Genomic DNA, 22,911 nt, shown 5'->3' on the forward strand with positions numbered 1-22,911 from the left:
TTTAGGAATGAGGGGGTTCCAGGAAATTTCTTGCTAGTATAACAATAGAAGCTCAAGGGGGAAGAGGAAGGAACTTGTTCAGCCAACTAGGAACTTTAAATAAGAATGCAACCATCAAGGGGAGTAGATGGCATCTGGGGTAAGATTGTTAACCCCACAGTACTCAGTCAATGAGGAACTGGGGGAGGGACTTTCTTGGACAAGAAGATAAAATTATTTGCGAACAGGCCTCATGGTCCATGGGTCCATGTGTTCTGGGTTTGGCACCTGATTTTGCAAAATTGAAAAAAAACAGTCTCACTTTCACTAAAATGAGTACAGATTGGATTTCTTGAGCATTTTTTGGTAAGCACTTGTGATAACTCATCGGTAACCTCATAACCAAGAGAGACCAAGGCAGTATCCAGGCTATCGACAACATTTCTCACATGTATAAATGAAATTTTCTTAGAATACAGTCATGCCCACTCACTTATGTAGTATATATATGGTTGCTTCTGTACTGCAATGGCAGAGTTGAATAGTTGCAACAGGAACTATATGGCTTTCCAAGCACAAACTATTTATTGTCTAGGTCTGTACGGAAAAGTTTTGCTAATTCTTGGAATAGATTATAGGTTAGACAAGTAAGATTTAAAAATATTAATATGCCAAGTGCTACACATGTAGTTTATTTGACAACAAAATTTATGCTTTGAACCACTACTCAAAATAGTCCAATGTAGGATTCAGGATCTTGGGGCTTCTGACTTTTTTTGTGGATGTTTGCCATCTTAACTATTTGCAGTCCTCCATACGTGCCATCCTGTTTACACCTCCATTTCTTTACACGTTTCCCTTTGACAATGGCTGTAATACTCTGCATTCTTTATCCATTTGCACTTGATGAATTTCCATGAATCTTTCAAAGATTATTTCTTCTGTGTTGCCTTCACAATGTTCCCTAGGAAGTCTATGCACTCTGTCTTACATAATTCTCTAATAGCATTTATCATAGTTTTGGTACTGGTTTGCTTATTTTTTTTCTTCCACTATAGTGTAATATCCTTGAGCATGGGTAGTATTTTTATTTATCTTCAGTTCTCTAGGACATGGCATTGAGAATTTACTAAGTAACTGGAATAAAAATGAAAAGCTCATGGATTTTTACTTAGGATAGATTTTTATAGAATATTATATTTACAGGGTGTCTCTATGTTTGTTCTGTAATGCTTGCAGCTACTAACTCTAGGATTTTATTAGCAGAGTGCTGTTGGGAAGTGTCCTGGAGCTGGTTCTGACTCATAGTAACTCTGTATAGGGTTTCCAAGGAGTGGCTGGTGGGTTAAAACAACTGACCTTGTGGTTTACAGTCTGGTACTGATCCTATAACGCTACACCAGGAATGCAACAGAAAGTATAGGTGGGTGCATATAATGTTTCCTCAATTTCTAAGTGATTGTTTCATTTATTATTTTATCTATTGAGAAACTATCCGTTCTTTTTAGAGTGTACAGGTTTTGAATCAATTAAATATTAATTCGATGTTAGAGCCTAAGGGTTGTGCAGTTCTTTTGAACTAGTCACACTTCTCTGTTGTGCTGAATTTATTTTTGCTATGTTGCTCTGCTCTTTACAACTATAGCAAAGCATCCAAGGACTTCCCCAGGGCCAGTTGCTTTGACATATCTTATTTCATCAACACAAACATCCAACACACAATAAATGACTCAACAAACATGCCCTTTTATTCTGAAGAGAAATGTGTCAACTCTGTAAGCAAATACTACAAATATTTTCTAAACTTTTTAAAAACAGCTTCCTGTTAGAAAAATAAAGAGGGAAAACTATATCATTAACTGACAAGAGTTGTTGTTGTTAGGTACCATTGAGTAGGCTCTGACTCAGTGACAACAGAACGAAACGCTGTCTGATCCTGTGCTGTCCTTATGATTGTTGTTATGCTTGAGTCCATTGCTGCTGCCACGGTGCCACTCCGTTTCATTGGGATTGTCCTCTTCTTCGCTGACCCTCCACTCTACCAAGAATAATGTCCTTTAATAGACTGATAATGTCTTTCTTGATAATATGTCCAAAGTAAGAGCAATGAGTGTTGTCATCCTGCTTCTAAGGAACATTCTTAGAAAGGCAGATAACAGTTGTTGTTGATAGGTGCCATCGAGTCGGTACTGACTCATAGTGACCTTATGCACAGCAGAACAAAACACTGCCTGATCCTGGGACAGCCTCACTATTGCCATACTTGAGCCCATTGATTCTTCCACTTTGCCAATCCATCTCGCTGGGGGGTCTTCCTCTTTTTCTCTGACCCTCCACCCTACCAAACATGATATCCGTCTCCAGCGACTGGTCCCTCTGGACAATATGTCCAAAGTATGAGAGACAAAGTTTGGCCATCATGGCTTCAAGGGAGCACTCTGGCTGCACTTCTTCCAACACAGATCTGTTGGTTTTTTTGGCAGCCCATGACATTTTCAATATTCTCTTACACCATAATTCAAAAGCATCAATTCTTCTACATTCTTCCTTATTCACTATCCAGCTTTCACACGCATATGAGGTTATTGAAAATACCATGGCTTGGGTCAGGCGCACCTTAGTCTTCAAGCTGACATCTTGCTCTTCAACACTTTAAAAAGGTCTTGTGCAGCAAATTTGCCTAATGCAATACGTTGTCTGATTTCTTGACTGCTGCTTCCATGAATGTTGATAGTTGATCCAAGAAGAATGAAGTCCTTGACAACTTCAATTTTTTCTCCATTTATTGGTCCAGTGGTGAGGATTTTTGTTTTCTTTACACTGACATGCAATCAGTAAATATTTCAAATCTTCACTTTCAGCAGTCAAGGTTGTATCATCTGCATATAGCAGGTTGTTAATGAATCTTCCTCCAATCCTGATGCCACATTTTTCTTCATATAACCCAGTTTCTCAGATTATTTGCTCAGCATACAGGTTGAATAAGTATGGTGAAAGAATTCAACCCTGTCGCACACCTTTCTTAATTTTAAACCATTCAGTGTTCCCATGTTCTGTTCAAACAACTGCCTCTTGGTCCATGTACAGAATCCTCTTGAGCACAATTAAGTGTTCCAGAATACTCATACTTCACAATGTTGTCCATAGCTTGTCATGATCCACAATTGAAAGCCTTTCCATAGTCAATAAAGCACAAGTAAACATCTTTCTGACATCCTCTGCTTTCAGTCAAGATCCATCGGACATCAGCAATGATATCCCTCATTCCACATCCTCTTCAGAATCCGGCTTGAACCCCTGGAAGTCAGCTGTCAATGTATGTTTGTAGCCATTTCTGTTTTAATTTTAGTAAAACTTTCCTCGCATGGGATATCAAAGATATTGTCCAATGATTTCCACATTCTGTTGGGTCACCTTTCTTTGGGATGCGCACAAATATGGATCTCTTCCAATCAGTCAGCCAGATAGTTGTCTTCCAAATTTCTTGACAGAGATGAGTGAGTACCTCCTGTACTGCCTCATTTTCTTGAAAGATTTCAGCTTTTATTCTATCAATTCCTGGCACCTTGTTCTTTGCCAATTCCTTCAATTCACCTTGGACTTCTTCCTTCAGTATCATTGGCTCTTGATCACATGCTACCTCTTGAAATGGTTGAATATCAACTATTTCCTTTTGTACAGTGACTCTGTGTATTCCTTCCATCTTTTTTGAGGCTTTCTGTATCATTCAATAATTTTCCCAAAGAATCTTTCAATAAAGTCGAGGCTTGATTTTTGTCTTCAGTTCCCCCAGCTTGAGAAATGCTGAGTGTGTTCTTCCTTTTTGGTTTTCTGACTCCAGTTCTTTGCACATTTTGTTGTAGTTATTTGGCTTTATCTTCTCAAGCTGATCTTTGAAATTTTATGTTCAGCACTTGTACCTCCTCATTTCTTCCATTTGATTTAGCATCTCTATGCTAGAGAACAAGTTTCAGTGTCTCTTCTGACATCCATTTTGACCTTTTCCTTCTTTTTTGTCTTCTTAATGACTTTTTGCTTTCTATCTGTATGATGTCCTTGATGTCATCCCACAACTCTTCTGGTCTTCGGTCTTGAGTATTTAATGTATCAAATTTGTTCTTCAGATGATCTCTAAATTCAGGTGGGATAACAAATAACAGTAACTTTATTCAAAAGCAATCTTAGTAATCATGTACTTTAAGTTCCTTCTTTTATACAGGAGAAAGCTGAAATTCAAACATCACCTAATGTCATCTCATGCCTAATATCAAAGAAATATTTGTACACTAATTCCCAGTTTTTATTACCAATCTGATATGACTGGTCTTGAATCTTGGGATAATGTAATTGGATCTTTACCAATGAGGTAAAAGACGAGACAATAGACTGCCATTAGTTTTTATTCTTTAGTAATCAGTGCAAGTTTCTAGTTCCACTTTGGTGGTGGTGGTGGTGGTGGTATGCTGTGGAGTCATTTCTGACTCATAGCAACCCTGTACAGAGTTTCCCAGGCTTAAATCTTTATGGGAGCAGAAAGCCTCATTTTTCTCCCATGGAACCGCTGGTAATTTCAAACTACTGACCCTGAGGTTAGCAGCCTGATTTGTAACCAGTATGGTACCAGAGCTCCACTTAGGATATGGAAAATGTAAGAAAATATCACTTCTAACCTAACAACAAGAAAAAAACCCCAAATATTCTTTGAAGTCAAAATCTTTCTACCAGAACTGAAACTGAAAGGCAAACAAATGAACTAAATCCCAAAGAGTGCGTGTGTCTCTGAGGTGAGATGAGATATACAAATTGTTTCTTCTTTGGCTGGAGGTAATGGTGATGCAGGTAGGAAGAAATCAGGTAAGATTTGACCAAATTCTTAAAGGCTGATGTCAAGAATGAGAGGTTAGAATTGTTTAGTCCTATTGGGTAGCTGGAGTACTAGTGTGGTGCTATGGGCTAATACTCTGGACTGCTAAGTTGGCATGAACCATTGGAACCAACTCGATGGTACTTGACAACAGTATATGGTAGTTAGTAGCCACCTGTAACAAATGAAGTTAAATTTAAAGGTTATCAAATAAAATTTAAAATTAGTGGCTACCATATTGACAGTGCAGATAAAGCACATTTCCATCATCCTGAAGTTCTGGGTCATTGTTGGTTTAGAAGAGCTGGGAGACACAAGTGAAACCCAGCCAGACTACCCAGCTCTTTTCCTAGGCCTTGGCCAGGTGCTCAGGAGAAGCCTTAGGGAAGGACAGGGGACTGGAGAGATCCCTGCCACAGTGCCACTGGCATGCAGATGATAACTTATACCAAGAGACTCACTTTCCTGGACCATTCCCTAATACATAGCAAAGGTCTTAAGGTGTCATCTTCCTTCCAGTTAGATCCAAGATTCTGAAGGAGATGTCTGTCCTGGGGAGAGGAGAAGGAGCTCTCTTGAGCCTATGATCCCACACAGATAGAGAGCAGAGGTGGGCTAGCATAGAGGAAAAGGCAGGAAACTCCTACCTAAGACCCTTCACAGACTCAAGACATCTGTCAGTGGATAGTGAGGGATAGCAGTAGTGACAATATCACCCAATCCAAGATTCAGCATCTGCCTACAGCTGAGGCTGATCCACAGTGAACTTTCCCTGCTTCCACCACAAACAGAGCACTGAGTAAAAAATGCCAGCTATCTATGGACTTCTGGTGTGACACTGTAGGATAAGCACTGGACTACTAACTGAAAAGTCAGTGTTTCAAACCCTCCAGCTGCTTTTTGGAAACCCTACACAGGATCACTATGAGTTGAAACTAACTCCATGGTACTTAACAACAGCAACAACATAAATTAACTGTAAAACCATAAAACTCACTTCAAGGGCTAAAATATCATATTTTTTAAAATTAGCATTTACTTACTCATAACATTCCTTCATGAACCTTTAGCTCAAAAGCCATATCTTTGAGATCTGTCTGACTAGGGGAGGCTGAGTTCATGCTAAAAAATATTGGGTCAGCAACGATCACCATAGGTTTAATGTTCTCTTTTACCTTGCACTCAGTCTTGGTTTTTGTTGGTGAGTTTTCTGGCTAATCAACTCAGTTAAACTAATATTTACTGATAATATTTACAGATAATTTAAGTGTAAGGGGCCGTGTTGGCTGTGTAGGGTAAGCACTGGACTGCTAACCACATAGTCAGTGATTTGAGCCCACTAGCCACTCCATAGGAGAAAGATGAGGCTGTCTGCTCCTGTAAAGATTTATAGCTTCAGGAATCCTATACAGAGTCACTATGAGCTGGAATTAACTCAGTGGCACTTATCAATAGTCAATTAAGTGTAAGACTCGTGCTCGGTGCTTATGATCTTACAGAAAGATGAGTAAGGCAGAACTACTAACCTTACAAAGTTTGTATTATAGATAGCTATAAACCTAGATCTGCTGCTTGCATATACTAACTCCCAATTTATCTTTTTTGGAATGTGATTAAAGCAATATTTTGCTAAATAATTTCTTTTTAAAATTTAACTAGGTCCTAGATTTGTTCATTTTATCTTTAAACTTTAAAGGTTTGGGATCTGTGCATTCTGAAGGTTTAGGCTCAATACTGATCCTGGGACTCTGCCAAAGGAGATTTTATTTAATTTATTTTGACAGATAAGCTGAAAACATGTCCTCTAGTTAAATTCTGAATTCTTATTCTCCTGCTTCACTCTCCTTTTATTTTAACAGATGATGCCTTCATATCTTTGTCCTTAACTGTGGCCAGGATCTGGCACTTAAAAATTGCAGGTCTTGTAGAGTTAATGATGTTAGGAATAATTAGGAGTTGTTACCTATATAAGATTTTTATTTTGCTCTCTAATATCCAGTCTCAAAATACGAGGTTAAAATGTTAATGTTTTTTTTTTTCTTCTTGGCATTTGTATTGGACTAAAATAAAGCTAAGACTACTTGAAAAGTGAGGTGGGGAATATCTATTAACAGATGTTGGTGGTGGATGTGTGCCGTGGAGTCGGTTTCGACTCATAGCGACCCTGTACAGGGTTTCCGAGGCTGTAAATCTTTATGGGAGCAGAAAGCCTCATCTTTATTCCGTGGAACAGCTGGTAGTTTCAAACTGCTGATCTTGTGGTTCGCAGCCCAATTCGTAACCACTATGCTAACAGATAAGAAGACCTTATTCTTTCTCTTTATAAACATAACTGAATTATAGTTGTTGTGTGATTTTGAATTGGTTCTGACTCACAGCAAACATGTATAGGGTTTCTTTGGTGGTGATGCTGGTTGTGTGCTGTTGAGTTGGTTCTAAATCATAGCAATCGTTATAGGATTTCTGAGGATGAAAATTACAAAGGCAGAAAGCCTAATCTTTCTCCCAGGGGCATTTTAGGAGTTTGAACTGCTGACCTGGCAATTTGCAGCCCAACGTGAAACATACTATGCAACCAGTTAAATCTGAGGTTAAATATAAGCATAATTCTTGTATCTGAGAACTCAGACAAACAAAAATTATTTAACATAAAGTATGTTCTGGTTTAAGGAGCTCTGGTAGCATAGTGATTACGAGTCGGGTTGATAATCTCACAGTCAGCAGTTTGAAACTACCAGCTGTTCCACAGGAGAAAGATGAGGTTTTCTGCTCTTGTAAAGATTTACAGCCTGAGAAACCCTATACAGGTTGCTATGAGTTGGAACTGACACCAGGGCACATAACAATAACAACATGTTCGGGTTCAAATTCAAAACACTAGTTATAATCACACTTTACATAATATAGCAGAAGCTTACATGGCTCAATCATTACTCTAAATCATCATTCAGACACGAAGTGTATGCTACCTAATTGAGGTTTACTTTTATTACTTTTAAACAGATTTGTGTTTAGTAAAATGTTAACAGTAGAACATTATCAAACATTGGCCGTATGCTGTATTATTAATATAAAGTAGAACATTAAAATCATTTGAGTTTAGCTCCTATTAATAGGTAAGTTTATATTATGGTGTTGTTGTTGTTAAATGTTGCTGAATCAGTTCCGACCCATAGTAACCCTGTATGGGGTTTCCAAGGAGTGGCTGGTGAGCTTGAACTGCAAATATTGCAGTTCAAACCGACTTTGCAGTCCAGTGCATTAACCCACAGTGCCACACTGGGACTCCATGTTGATATTTTATAGGAATTTGTAATCCTAGATCTGCTGCCTGATTCCATTATCTCCCAGTTCATTATTTTCTGGAACTTGTTTACGACAACCATTCTGGGCTTCCATTCAATTTAGAGCCTCATAAGAACACATTAAAAACAAACAAACACAGAGGTCAATGAAAAGATAAATATTGTATGTTCTCATCTTTCTGACTGACAAAAATAGGTCAGTATACAGAAACTATGGTGTTGTAGAACAAGCACCGGACTGCTAACTGAAATCTCAGTGGTTCAAATCCACCAGCTGCTCCTTGGAAACTATACTATACAGGGTCACTATGAGTCAGAACTGACTCGACAGCACTTAACAACAACAATCTTCCTTATGATTCCTGGTGTTGTGCTGCAGGATAAGCACTGGACTGTAAGATTGGCAGTTCAAACCTACCAGTTGCTTCTTGGAAACCCTACACAGGGTCACTATGAGTCAGAATGGACTCAACAGCACTTACCAAAAACAGCAGTCTTTTTTAGTGGTTATCAGAGATGCTGGTGGATGGGGAGGGGGAGAGGAAGAGATTGTAGTCACTATTTATAGTAATGGACACAGGGGCACAGCATGTCTGATGTAACTGATGTCAGTAAGTTGTACATAGGAAAAAGGGGAGAACAGGCAAATGCTAGGTTGTGTATGGTTTTGCAACAATAACAAACAAACAAATAAGGGGCATGCTACAGATGATAATACTGTTGTTGGTGGCGGTATGTGCCATTGAGTTGGTTCCAACTCATAGTGACCCTATATAGGGTTTCTGAGGAGCATCTGGTAAGTTTGAATTGCTGACCTTGCGATTCAAACCAACTTTGTGGTCCAGTGCATTTTCTGCAGTGTCACACCAGGACTCCATGTTGATACTAATTAGACAAATAATTGCATCCTTGAGGGAGTGTGATAGCTCTGTAGGATAAACACTGAACTGTGAACCATGAGGTTGGAAGGTCAAGCCTGCCTGCCACGAGAAAATGAGGATTTCTGCTCCCACACAGATTTAAAATCTCTGAAACCCTATTGTTATGAGTTGTTAGGAGTCGGAATAGACTTGACAGCATTTAGCAACAACAAAACAATAATCACAATCTGGGTTTAAGTTCTCTAGTTTGGAGGTTTCGGGCTGTGGTTTTGTGAGATTAGGACCATCGTCTCATTGGACAATCTAATCAATTGGCAAAATATAATTATTAAAGTTTATGCTCTATATTTCAGTATTATGTAAAATCTTGTGAGCAGCCATCTAAGATACAACTATTGGTCTTTATTCAAACAACAAAAGACAAAGAAGAAAACACAAGTATGAGAGAAAGAACTAGACTAGAAGACAAATTGTTTACATGAAACACTACTTTTTGTACCTTTCGACCCACAGTACTAGATGCTGCCTGCCTACCACTTCTGAAACACTCTGACCAGGAATACAGAGAAGTCCTGAAAAAAATAGGAGAAAAGTATGATGCTTACTTGTTAAAACAGTGATTGATCTGGATGGCTTGGTCACCACATTTCCGTTGACCACGACCAGAGTGATTATATAATAAAGTCCATGATAATTGGCTTTAAAGATAACAGGAGGAGGCAAAGTGCTGTTGAATTCCTCAAATTCGAAAAAGTAATTTTTGGATTCACCAGTTATCTTCACAACATATACGGATGATGGGCTCATGACATCTGAAGCTTCCAAAGAGACAATGATATCATTGTCATCTTGGACAGTTACATGGAAAGTTCTAGTATCCTGTTTAAGAAAAAAGAAAAAAGAAATGGAGGTCAATTCAGATACAAGCAACGAAGTTATACTGGGATAATGATAAAATCAATATTATGTGGTAAGTATTACTTTGCAAAATAGAATCACGTAAATAATTTAGTTAAATAAGGAAAAGCAGAAAGCCAGAGAATTAGCTCTTTTATAACGAACAATCTTTTCCAAGTCTTGCTTTGAGGATTTTTGCCATTGAAAAAATGCTTCTAGTTCATGGTGTGGGCCATGTTAATAATAAACATATAATAAATGTCATGTGAATAAATGAACAATGAATGAAAGTCATCTTAACGTGCATTTTCTAGGGAAGTTCTTAGTCTCAGCTATGCTGGAGGTGCTACATGGTTTGAAGAAGTACTGTGTTTTACTTGAGGGAGAGGATGTTTCAAGGAAAATATTTTCTGATTTACTTCCCACCTGTAATTTCTGAAAGGAAAAAATGATCAGTACTGAAAACATTCTTCATTAAAGACTTTTTTCCCAATTGCTGTTGAGTTGATTCCAACTTATGGTGAGCCCATGTACACAGTAAATCAGCAGTCCATAGAATATTCAAGACTATAATCTTTTGGAAACAGATTATCAGGCCTTTTTTGGGGGGGTGGAGGTGGGGGGTGGGGCACCTCTGGATGAATTCGAAACCCAAAAGTGTTCAGTTTGTAGTCAAGTGGTTAACTGTGCACCACCCAGGAACTCCTTTCTCAAGATTGTTGTTAGATGGAACAAGTTGGCTCCAACTTATAGGGACCATATGTAGCACAGTAGAATGAAACACTGCCCGGTCCTACACCATCTACATAATCATTGTTATACTTGAGCCCACTGCTGGTGCCACTGTGTCATTAGTGATTTTCTTCTTTTATGCTGACCCTCCACTTTACTAAGCATGACATGCTTCTCTAGGATATGGTCCCTACTAATAACATGTCAGAAGTATGAGAGACTGAGTTTCACCATCCTGACTTCTATGGAGCATTCTGCCTTTACTTCTTCAATACAGATTTGTTAGTTCTTTTGGCAGTCCATGGTACTTTTAATATTCTCTTCTGACACCATAACTTAAATGTATCAATTCTTCTATGGTCTTCCTTATTCACTATCCAACTTTCACATGTATATGAGGTTATTGAAAATACCATGGCTTGGATCAGGTGCACCTTAGTCTTCAAAGTGACATCTTTGCTCTGGAACACTTTAAAGAGATCTTGTACAGAAGATTTGCTTAGTGCAATATGTCATTTGATTTTATAACTGCTGCTTTCAAGATGCTCTTTAGTCACTTTTGACTTATTGTGACCCTAAAGCTAGAGTAGAACTACCCCAAGGCTGTAATCATTATGAAAGCAGACTACCACATCTGTCTCCCACAGAGTGACTGGTACATTTAAACCATTGACCTTTTGTTGGCAGACTAGGGCTTAACCAGCAAAGCTAAAATACTGGAGAAGGGATTAGACTGAAATTTGTGGTATGTACTGAAAAGTTAGTGATGGATGAACCTAAAACAGTCCCAAATACAGAATGTTTATGGAATATTCAAAGAATTATTGTGTAGATCTTCTGTTTCTTCCTCTTTGATAGAATCCTGGTGTAGTGCTGTAGGATAAGTAACTGGACTGCTAACTGCAAGGTCGGCAATTCAAGCTCAACAGCTACTCCTCTGAAACCTTATACAGAGTTGCTATGAGTTGAAAATGACTCAACAGCATTTAACAATAACAACTTTGCTACATTCCAATGTTTATTCTACAGCACCACACCAGAACCCATATAACTGATACAGTTTGATGAGTGAGAGCACTGTTGGTTGAATTAATCATATGTGTACATTAGCCTCTTAAAATGGATCTGTTTGTTGATTTTGATACCTCATGTTTTGTCAACAGACAGATCAAGCATACATTATATGCCAATATTTTAAAAGACTGTCCTGGTATGGTGCTGTAGCATAAGTGCTGAACTACTAACCACAAAGTCAGCAGTTCAAATCCACAAGCTACTCCTTGGAAACCCTATATGGGATCGCTATAAGTTAGAAATGACTCAGTGGCACTTAAAAACAACATATAGACCTAGAATATAATATTTTTTCTTTCTATTTAATTTTTTAGCATACTAAGTCTAAATATATTCATTAAAAGGCCTTGTGGCATAGTGGGTTAAGCATGGGACTACTAACCTCAAGGACAACAGTTCAAACCCACCAACTGCTTCACAAGAGAAAGCAGAGGCTGTCTGCTCCATAAAGATTTACAGTTTTGAAGGCTTCCAGAAAGATGTTGGATTAGGTAACATACTACTCAGAGCCTCTAAAGTGAAGACAGGAAAGACCAAATGAAACAGATTTGGATGATAATCCTGGAACCCTGAGCTTTAGAGTAAAGAATAGAGAATATTGACAAGGAGAAGAAGCTGAACAAAACCAATGAGACTGGAGACTGGTGGGTGTGGACTAGCCTGATATAGTGTGGAGTCCTGGTATACCGCTGTAGAATAACCACTACACTGTTAACCATCACATCAGTGGTTCAGAATTACCATCTTCTCCTCAGAAACCTTATACAGGGTTGCTCTGAGTCGGAACTGACTCAATGGCACTTAACAACAACAAATGGTGCTGCCTTCTTGAACTTTTGTAAGTAGCATGCAGTACAGACAGTGGCCTGACAATGCAAATGCCCACCAGTGGCTGGTGATGAAAAAGGTAGGATCCCCCTTTGTTTTGCACATCCTACTGATGACAAGAGCATTGTCAACTTCAATCACATAGTGGCTGGTGGCACCCTGACCCCACACAGTCCCTTCTCTGACTGAGGTTAGAGCCATATGCTCTTTGATCAGGCACTCCATATCCTACCCCCAAGTCTAGATGGGCCTGAACATCTACCTCATGAGACTAGCAGAACTCCAAATACAGGGTCCTAGCCACCCCTAGGATGGCAAGAACTTCTTTCATAACCAGTCCAGTTTTCAGCCAAACAATAGGCAAGACTACAAGGAGAACAATAACATTAGTGAGGTACCTACATCTTAGAATAATCAATAATTTGAGACTAAGAGCGTAGCATTTACCCAAGGGCAAAGTTCAGACAAGTTAGAAAAGAAGGTGGAATGAAAACAGAAAATACAGGGAGGAAGAGGGGTAAGTGATATTATATTGAAGGGGTTGTAATCAGTGAGATGAAATAAAATGTGTATGAATTGTAGAAAGCAAAACTGGTGATCTGCTTTATAGACCTTCACCCAATTCACAATAAAAAAAAATAACAAATTTAAAGTCTTGGAAAACGTAAGGAACAATTCTACTTTGTGTAACGAGTCAGAATTGACTAGATGGCAGTGGGTCTGTGGTTTTTTAAGCACACTCATAATGAACACTGGTGTTACTCTGCCTAAGAAGGCTTAATCTCGTGGTTAAGCACTTGGATCCTAGTCAAACTGTTGAAAGTTTAAATCCACCAACCACTTCATGTAAGAAAGATGTGGTAGTTTGACTACATATAGGCAACACCCTAGGAAACGATATAGAGCAGTTCTATGGTCCCGACCCACAGTGACCCTGTATAGGGTTTCTGAGGAGCAGCTGTTGAGTTTGAATTATCGCATTGCAGTTCAAATGGTTTTGCAGTCTGACGCATTAATACACAGCGCCACATTCTGTCCCAGAGGGTCTTTATTAATTGGAATCGACTCAATAGCAATGCGTTTAGTATTGAATGAATACTAAACTCATAATGAATGAAAAGATAGGAACTCACTCCAGAGAAATAGATGCTGCAAAGAAAAAGAAAAAGAAAAAATCCACAAGTCAACTGTCAGTTTGTCGTATTGTGGTGCATTGTATGTTGCTATGGCACCAGTATTCTAAATACCAGCAGGATTGTCCAAGGTGGACAGGTTTCAAGAGAGCTTCCAAACTAAGACAGATTAGGAAGAAAGTGAGGCAGAGCACTTTTGAATGTTTAGTAACTGAATAACTAACAAATAGCAGTGGAATGTGATCAGATATAGTGCTGGAGGATGAAAGCATATGAAGAGCACCACAATATTGCTGGATATAGTGCAAGAAGATGAGGCCTTCATGTTGGAAGGCACTCAAAATGTGACTGGGGAAGATCTGGCTCCTCAAAGTACAGTTGACAGTGATGAGGAGAATGGAATAAAGCTTTTGGTACCTTTATTTGCTGATGGGGCACAACTCAAAATGATGAGAAACAACTGTAAACATCCACTAATAATCAGAACATGGAAGTATGAATCTAAGATAATTGGAAGTTGTCAAAATGAAATGTAACATACGATTTCCTAGGCATTATTGAACAGAAATGGACTGGTATTGGCCATTCTGAATCTGGCAATCACAAGGTTTACTATTCCAGGAATGACAAATCCAAGAAAAATGGTATCACATTCATTATCAAAAAGAACATCTCAACATCTATCTTGAAGTACAATGATAAAAATGATAGGATAATATCCATATGCCTACAAGGATGACTAGCTAATATCAATATTATTCAAATTTACGTACCAAGCACTAAAGGCAGTGATGATGAAACTGAAGAAATCTACCAATATCTTCAGTCTGAAATTGATCACATATGCAATCAAGATGTATTGATAATTACTGATGAATGGGATGTGAAGGTTGGAAACAAAGAGGAAGAATCAGTAGTTGGAAAATACAGCCTTGAAAAATATAGAAAATACAGCCTTGGAAAATACAGAAAAGATTCTGGAGTTCACATGATAGAATTTTGCAAGACCAGTAATTTCTTCATTGCAAATACCTTTTAAACAACATAAAAGGTGACTATACACATGGATTTCACCAGACGGAATATACAGGAATCAAATTGACTACATTTGTGGGAAGAGATGGTAGAAAAGTTCAACATCATTAGTCAAAACAAGATCAGAAGCAAACTGTGGAACAGACCATCAATCGCTCACATGCAAGCTTGTGCTGAAGCTGAAAAAATTAAAATACGTCCATGAGAGGCAAAATAAGATCTTGATATATCCAACCTGAATTTAGAGACCATGTCAAGAACAAATTTGATGCATCAGACATTAATGACTGAAAACCAAAGCTGTGGGATGACATCAAGAACATCATAAAGGAGAAAGAAAATGGTCATTAAAAAGATGGGAAAGATTGACCAAAATGGATGTCAGAAGAGACTCTGAAATTTGCTCTGCACTGTAGAGGTGCTAAAGCAAATGGAAGAAATGAGGAACTCAAAGAATGAATAAAACATCTCAAACGGCAGCTCAAGAAGTCAAAGTACAGTTATAATGAAATGTTCAAACACCTGGAGTTAGAAAAGGCAAATGCTAGCATTTCTCAAGCTAAAAGAACTGATGAAAAAATTCATGCCTTGGCTTGCAGTATTGAATGTGTCTATGGGTCGAGCATTGAATGATGCTGAAAGCATCAAAAGAAGACAGAAGGAATACAAAAAGTGACTGTACCAAAAAGAAATGGTCCATGTTCAACCATTTCAAGAGGTAGCATATGATCAAGAGCCAATGATACTGAAGCAGAAGCCCAAGCTGCACTGATGACATGGGCAAAATACAAGCCTCCTGGAATTGATGGGATACAAATTGAAATCATTCAACAAACTGAGGGCAGCACTGGAGGCACTCACTTATCTGTACTAAGAAATTTGGAAAACAGCTAGCTACCTGGCCAACTGATTGGAAGCGATCCATATTTGTGACCTTTCTAAAGAGAGGTGACCCAACAGATTGCTGAAATTATCAAACAATATCATTAATATCACATGAAAGTAAAATTTTACTGTAGATAATTAAAAAATGGTTGTAATAGCACATTGACAATGAAATGCTGGAAACTCAAATCAGATTCAGACAACAAAGTAGAACTAGAGATATCATTGCTGATATTAGTTTGATCTTGGCTGAAAGCAGTGAATAACAGACAAGTGTTTACCTGTGCTTTATGACTATGCAAAGGCTTTTGACTATGTGGATCATGACAATCTACAAATAACATTACAAAAATAGGTATTCCAGAGCACTTCATTGTGCTCATTAGGAACCTGTACATAGACCAAGGAGCAGTTGTTCGAACAGAATAAGGGCGTACTGAAGGGTTTGAAATCAGAAAAGGTGTGTGCCATGGTTGTATTCCTACACCATACTTATTCAATCTGTACGCTGAGCAAATAATCCAAGAAGCTTGATTTTATATGAAGAAGAACATGGCATCATTAACAACCTTCAATTTGCAGATGATAAAACTTTGCTTTCTGGAAATGCAGAAGACTTAAAATACTTACTGATGTGTATCAGAGACCACTGCACATCAGTATAAACAAAATAAAAATTCTCACAACTAGACTAGAAAATAATATCATGATAAATGGAGAAAAGACTGAAGTTGTCAAACACTTCATTTTGCTAAGATATACAATACTCATGGAAGCAGCAGCCAGAAATCAAATGACTTATTACATTAGTCAAATATGCTGCACAAGACCTCTTTAAAGTGTTCGATAGCAAAGATACCAGTTTGAGAACTAAGGTGCCTCTGACCCAAACCATGGTATTTCCACTCACCTCATATGCATATGAAAGTTGGACAATGAATAAGGAAGACTGTAGAAGAATTGATGCATTTGAGTTATGGTGTTAGAGAAGAATATTGAAAGTACTATGGACTGCCAGAAGGACATATCTGTGCTGTAAGAAGTACAGTCAGAATGCTCTCTAGAAACCAGGATGGCAAGGTTTCTTCTCTCATACTTGTTATCAGGAGAGATCAGTCCCTGGAGAACATTATGCTTGCTAAAGTGGAGGGTTAGTGAAAAGGAGAAAGACCACCAATCAATGAACTCAAGCATAAAAATTATGATTAAGAAGGACTGGGAAGTGTTTCTTTATTTTGTCTATAGGGTCTCTGTGACTAGTAAAGGACTCGATGGCACCTAACAACAACAACAAATTGAAATCTTAGAACTGAATGTATTTCTGGGTTCAATCACAAGGCTTTTTGTTTGTTTGTTTGTTTAATCAAGAAAACTCTTGCACTTGTAATGTTAATACTGTTGTTGTTGTTGTTAACTGCCATCAAGTAGGTTTCTACTCATAGCAATTCTGTATAGATTTTCCAAGGAGCATCAAAAGCATGGTGGGTTTGAACCACTGAACTTGCAGTTAGCAGTCTGGTGATTATCCTACAGAGCCACACACATTTGGCATAGTCCTCAGACCTTCAGTTGTACTGCAGCAGTGTACTGCTAAATACTGTAGCCATGCAACTGAAAGGATTTTCAAAATACCTAAAGTCTCCAGCAATACTTCTTAAAAACCCCCATTTTTCTATCTTAACATAGAAACTCTTTCTCTTTAAACCCATTTCCCTGAAAACTTTACCTCTTCTTTACTTCTATCCCTCTTCTTTCCTTTGAATTCTCTATAGATAACCTTTATAAGGAGTGTTCTGGAAAAGCAAGGATTTTCTAATTGGAAGAAAAGGCTCATATGTAAGGAAAGGAAAGAGTAATACAATTCATTTTAATGGGAGTTATTCATTGCTGTATTTTTCGATCAGTACAAATTAAGTGTCTACTTGTTGTTGTTGTTAAGTGCCATCGAGTTGATTCCGACCCATAGTGACCCTCTATAGGGTTTCCAAGGAGCAGCTGGTGAGCTTGAAACACCGATCGTGCAGTTCAAATGGCTTTTCAGTCTGATGCATTAACCCACAGCACCACACAAGGACTCCAAATCCCCAGTACTTACCAAGTGTCTACTTGTTGTTGTTGTTAAGTGCCGTGGAGTTGGTTCTAACTCATAGCGACACTGTACAGGGTTTCCGAGACTGTAAATCTTTACAGGAGCAGAAAACCTCATCTTTCTCCCATGGAATGGCTGGTCGTTTCAAACTGCTGACCTTAAGGTTCGCAGCCAGATTCCTAACCACTATGCTACCAGAGCTTCTTAAGTGTCTACTCGGTACCAGGAAATATGGTAAGTACTGGGGATTTGGAGTCCTGGTGTGGCGCTATGGCATACAGCACTGGACTGGAAGGTCAGTTTGAACTACAAGGTTAGCAGTTCAAACTCACCAGCTGCTCCTTGGTAACCCTATACAGGGTCACTATGAGTAAGAACCACTTAACAACAATAACAGGGGCTTTAGCTTGACAATGGTCAGTCATTGTTTATTCATGAAATGCTTGGGAATGTTGGTTATAAATAAAATTTATAATTATAATAAAACTTCATTAACAGAGGGTTGATGAAAAAGCCATTTGCTCCTAACCTATTGTAAGAATTTCCAAAATGTACTAATTACATCATTATATATATATATATACACAGTATTACACATACATATGTACATACACCTATGTATAAGTAATTCCTGGTATGGTGCTGCACCGGACGGCAAGATGGGTGTGAACTGCAAGGTCAGTGGTTCAAACTCACTAGCTGTTCCTCAAAACCCTTTACAGGGTTGCTATGAGTTAGAATGGGCTCCAAACCGTGGAGTCAGTTCCAATTCAGATAGGGTTTCTGAGGCTTGTTTGAAAATTTATAGGAGCAGAAAGCCTGATCTTTTTCCTATGGAGTGGCTGGAGGGCTGGAACCTCAGACCCGGTGGTTCGTAGTCTAGTCCTTATTGTATGGAGCCACTGCACTAGGAAGTTGTGCCCACAAAAAAGATTGCAGCAGTACATGGACAGAGAACTGCCAGAAATTCAAGTTGGATTCAGAAGAGGACTTTGAATGAGTGATATTGCTATCAGATGGATGTTGACTTAAAGCAGAGAATACAAGAAAGGTATGTACCTGTGTTTATTGATCATGCAAAAGCATTCAACTGTGCGTATCATAACAAATTATGGATATCATTGCAAAGAACAGGAATTCCAAAACACTGTATTGTGCTCATGCGGAACCTGTATATAGACCAAGAGGCAATCCTTCAAATAGAACATGGGAATGTTGCATGGTTTAAAATCAGGAAAGATGTGTATCAGGGTTGGATCCTTTCACCATACTTATTTAATATGTGTGCTGAACAAATAATCCAAAAAACTCAACTATATGAAGGACATGACATCGTGATTAAAGGAAGTCTCATTAACAACTGCAACATGTAAATGACAAAACCTTGCTTGCTGAAAGACAAAAACACTTGAAAAACAAAGACTACAGCCTTCAGTATGTCTTACATATCAATATAAAGAACAGAAAAATCCTCACAACTGGACCAATAAGTAACATCATGATTAAACAAAAAAAGATTAAAGTTGCCAAGGATTTTGTTTTACTTGGCTCCTTAGTCATCGCCCATGGTGTCAAGAAATGAAACAACACAATGCAATGGGCAAATCTGCTGCAAAAGACCTCTTTAAGGTGCTAAAAAAGCTAAGACTGAGGAGTAATGTGCATCTGACCAGAATCATGGTATTTTCAATCATCTCATATGCATGCATAAGCTAGACAATGAATAAGGAAGGCAGATCCCTGGTGTGGCACTGTAGGATAAGCACTGGACTAGTAACCACAGGTCAATAGTTCAAACTCACCAGCCACTCTTGGAAATCCTTTACAGGGTCACTATGAGTTGGAACCAACTGGATGGCACACAACAACAACAAAACCTATGCCTTTGAATCATTGTGTTGGTGAACAATATTGAATATACCATGGACTTCCAGAAAAAGGAACAAATCTGCCTGGCAAGAAGTACAACTAACCCCAAAAGAAAATCATAATCAAGCGCTCCAAAATTAAAGACAAAGAAAGAATCCTGAAAGCAGCTCAGAAAAAAATGAAATGTTACCTACAAAGGAAAACCAGTAAAAGTACAATTAAGTGTTCTGGAATACCCATTTTTCACAATGTTACCTATAGCTTGTCATGATCCACACAGTTGAAAACCTTTGCATGGTCAATAAAGCACAGGTAAACATCGTTCTAGTATTTTCTGCTTTTTGCCAAGATCCATCAGATGTCAGCAATGATGTCCCTAATTCCACATACTTGTCTGAATCCGACTTGAATTTCGGTCAGTTCTCTGTCAAGATAGTTTTGCAGCCAATGTTCAGACAAATTTACTTGCCCTGTGAAAATAATGATATTGTTTCATGATTTCCACAGTCTTGGGTCACCTCTCTTTGGAATGGGCACAATTTTGGATCTCTTCTAATAGACTGGTCATGTAACTGTCTTTGAAATTTATTTTTTTAAAGCTATACAATATCTTATGTACAATCTTTACAAAGTAACACTTTCTAAAATAATATATCTGGACACAATAATATACACTTTAGAGAAATTAGCATCAGTAATTATATAAAGTTCTCTTCTAGGGTCCTGAAATTTAGGACAAAATCAGCTTAATTAGGACAAGCAATCTGTAAATAAATGTTATTGTGTCTCTGAAAAAAAATGTGTATCTGTAAATAAAATGTTATTGTGTCTCTGAAAAAAAAAAAAGAAAAAGAAGTACAACCAGAGATGTGTTTCCTAGCTACCTTCCCAACCACCTCTATTTGAAAGGCAGAGTTAACTAAAATTATCATGAATTCACTCAGGGCCGCAAACATTCAATTTGGGTTTGATTTTCAAAGAGCTGAAGAAAGCAAATGAGGGCAATATCGTCTTTTCCCATGTGGACGACTCAAAGGCCATTGGCATGAGCCTGTGGAGCACCCAAGAAAGCATGGCTGGCCAGTTACTGAAGGTGTTCTACTCTGAAAAAGACACAAAAAACTCAAGAGCAAATGCTGAAGAAAAGACTGAGAAGACAGAAGAGATATACCACCAACAGATAAGTTTCTGATTGAAATAAACCCACTAATGATAATGAGCTGAACATAGCCAATGGGTTATTTGGAGAGAAGACATACCTCTTTCTTCAGAAATATTTAGATTATGCTGAAAAAGATGACCATGCTGCTATGGAACCTGTTGATTTTGTGAACGCAGCTAATGAAAGTCAAAAGAAGATTAATTCCTGGGCGGAACAAGAATCCAATGAAAAAAATCAAGGACCTATGTCCAGATGGCTCAGTTGGTAACTCCACCAGGTTGATACTGGTGAACAGTTTACTTTAAAGGGAATTGGAGCAGTGAGTTTAAAAAAAGAATATACTAAAGAGGAAAAGTTTGGAATGAATAAAGAGCTCCAATAAATCTATGTGATGATAAAGCAGCACCAATCCTTTAATTTTACCTTCTTGGAGAATTTGTAGGCCAAAATTCTGGACATCCCATGAAAAAGCAATGATCTTTGCATGTTCCTGCTGCTACTGGATGACATAGATGGTGTGGGATTATAGATTAACTCCTGAGAAGTTGACCAATTGGATGAGCCCAGGGCACATGGCAGAGCAGATTGTGAGTGTACACCTGCCTTAGTTTAAAGTGGAGAGCGGTTATGATCTTGAGGACACCCTGGGCATCATGGGGTTAGTGGACACCTTCAGTGAGCACCAGGTGGACTATTTGGGAATGTATACAAGTTCCAGGCAGCACACCCATAAGTTACTGCACAGTTCCTTAATGGTGGTGACTGAGGAAGGCACCCAGGCTGTGACTGCCAGCGGTGTAGGCTTTAACATCACATCAGACTCTGATGATGAACAATTCCACCATAGTCGCCATTTACTGTTCTTTATCAAACAGAATGAGTCCAACAGTATCCTTTTCTTTGGCCAGCTTTCTTCTCTTAGGGCTGTCATTTCTATGACTTTGCTGTTGTTGGAGTATTCATATGATAATGGATATCATCTTTCTTTACAAATTTGTTTTATTTTCTTGCATTCCAGTCTTGTAGTCAAAGCTGATGACTGTATGATCAGTTACTCCCACAGTATGTGGGAGTCCTTGGATGGCCAAGTGATTAAATCCTCATCTACTAGCTCAAAGGCTGGTTGTCCAACCACATCCAGAGGTTCCAAAGAAGAAAGGCCTGCCAATCTGCCTCCAAAATGCCACAGCCTTGAAAAGCCTGTGGGGCATAGATTCATTCTGCACAAGCAGGGTCATCAGGAGTCAATCGACTTGATGGCAACTACAACAATAGCAATATTGACATGTATGTGTGTGTATAATTTTCTTAGAAAGTAAAACATCCTTTTGTTTGACATGTGTGAAGTGAGCCAAACCAAATAATGTATTTGGCTTACTAACAATCTTCCCTTCCTTGAAATTGTGGAAAGTACGTTGATTTCTTTTAGTTTTGTGCAAGTCTCTGCAATAAAGAGAATGGACTAACAAGACAAAAAGGACAAGAAAAGAAAGAAATGCAGCTAGAATGCTTTTTAAGAAGCAAGGAGGGTAAGACTTAGTCTCACATACTTTTGACATGTTATCAGGAGGGCCACACTTGACATCATGCTTGGTGAAGTAGACGGTTAGCAAAACAGAAAACCCTCAGTGATATGGATAGACATAGAGACGCAACAGTGAGCTCAAACAGCAACCATTTTTAGTATAGTTCACAATGAGGCTTCCTGCTTCCTACTTAAGGTCACTCTGAGTAGGAACTGACTTGATGGCACCTAAGAACAACATTTAAAAGTCACATTTATGAAACGTTTTGCCTCTTTTACATAAGAAGTCATATACATAAAAGTACTATACATAATGGGAAACCCTGAATTCAAGCAAAGCAAGGCATCAAAATGACATTCAGCAGTACTGAAATCCTATTTTTCTTTAAGGAGCTCTGGTAGCGTAGTGGTTGCGAATCGGGCTGTGAACTGTAAGGTCAGCAGTTCGAAACTACCAGCGGTTCCGCGGGAGAAAAATGAGGCGTTCTGCTCCCGTAAAGATTTACAGCCTCGGAAACCCTGTGCAGGGTCGCTATGAGTCGGAACCGACTCCACGGCACTCAACAACAACAACAACAACAGGTATTTCACTAAACATAGCCTGTACATAATACGATATTTGCAAAATGTCCATATTGTGTAACATCCTAGAT

General features: G+C 38.5%; 1 protein-coding gene and 1 pseudogene across 2 annotated transcripts in view; one reads left to right on the forward strand and one right to left on the reverse strand.

Moving 5' to 3' along the window:
- The window catches only part of PTPRO (protein tyrosine phosphatase, receptor type, O), a 345,855-nt gene that overhangs the window by 129,540 nt on the left and 193,404 nt on the right, over window positions 1-22,911 (reverse strand). For both annotated transcript variants that reach the window (XM_006866027.1, XM_006866028.1), the window contains exon 2: window positions 9,635-9,908. In XM_006866027.1, coding sequence (XP_006866089.1) covers window positions 9,635-9,908 — 274 coding nt within the window. The remainder of the gene's footprint in view (window positions 1-9,634; window positions 9,909-22,911) is intronic.
- The window catches only part of LOC102814983, a 3,182-nt pseudogene continuing 772 nt past the window's right edge, over window positions 20,502-22,911 (forward strand).

The sequence above is a fragment of the Chrysochloris asiatica genome, unplaced genomic scaffold (assembly GCF_000296735.1).
Source record: "Chrysochloris asiatica unplaced genomic scaffold, ChrAsi1.0 scaffold00086, whole genome shotgun sequence".
Classification (NCBI taxonomy): Eukaryota; Metazoa; Chordata; class Mammalia; order Afrosoricida; family Chrysochloridae; genus Chrysochloris; species Chrysochloris asiatica.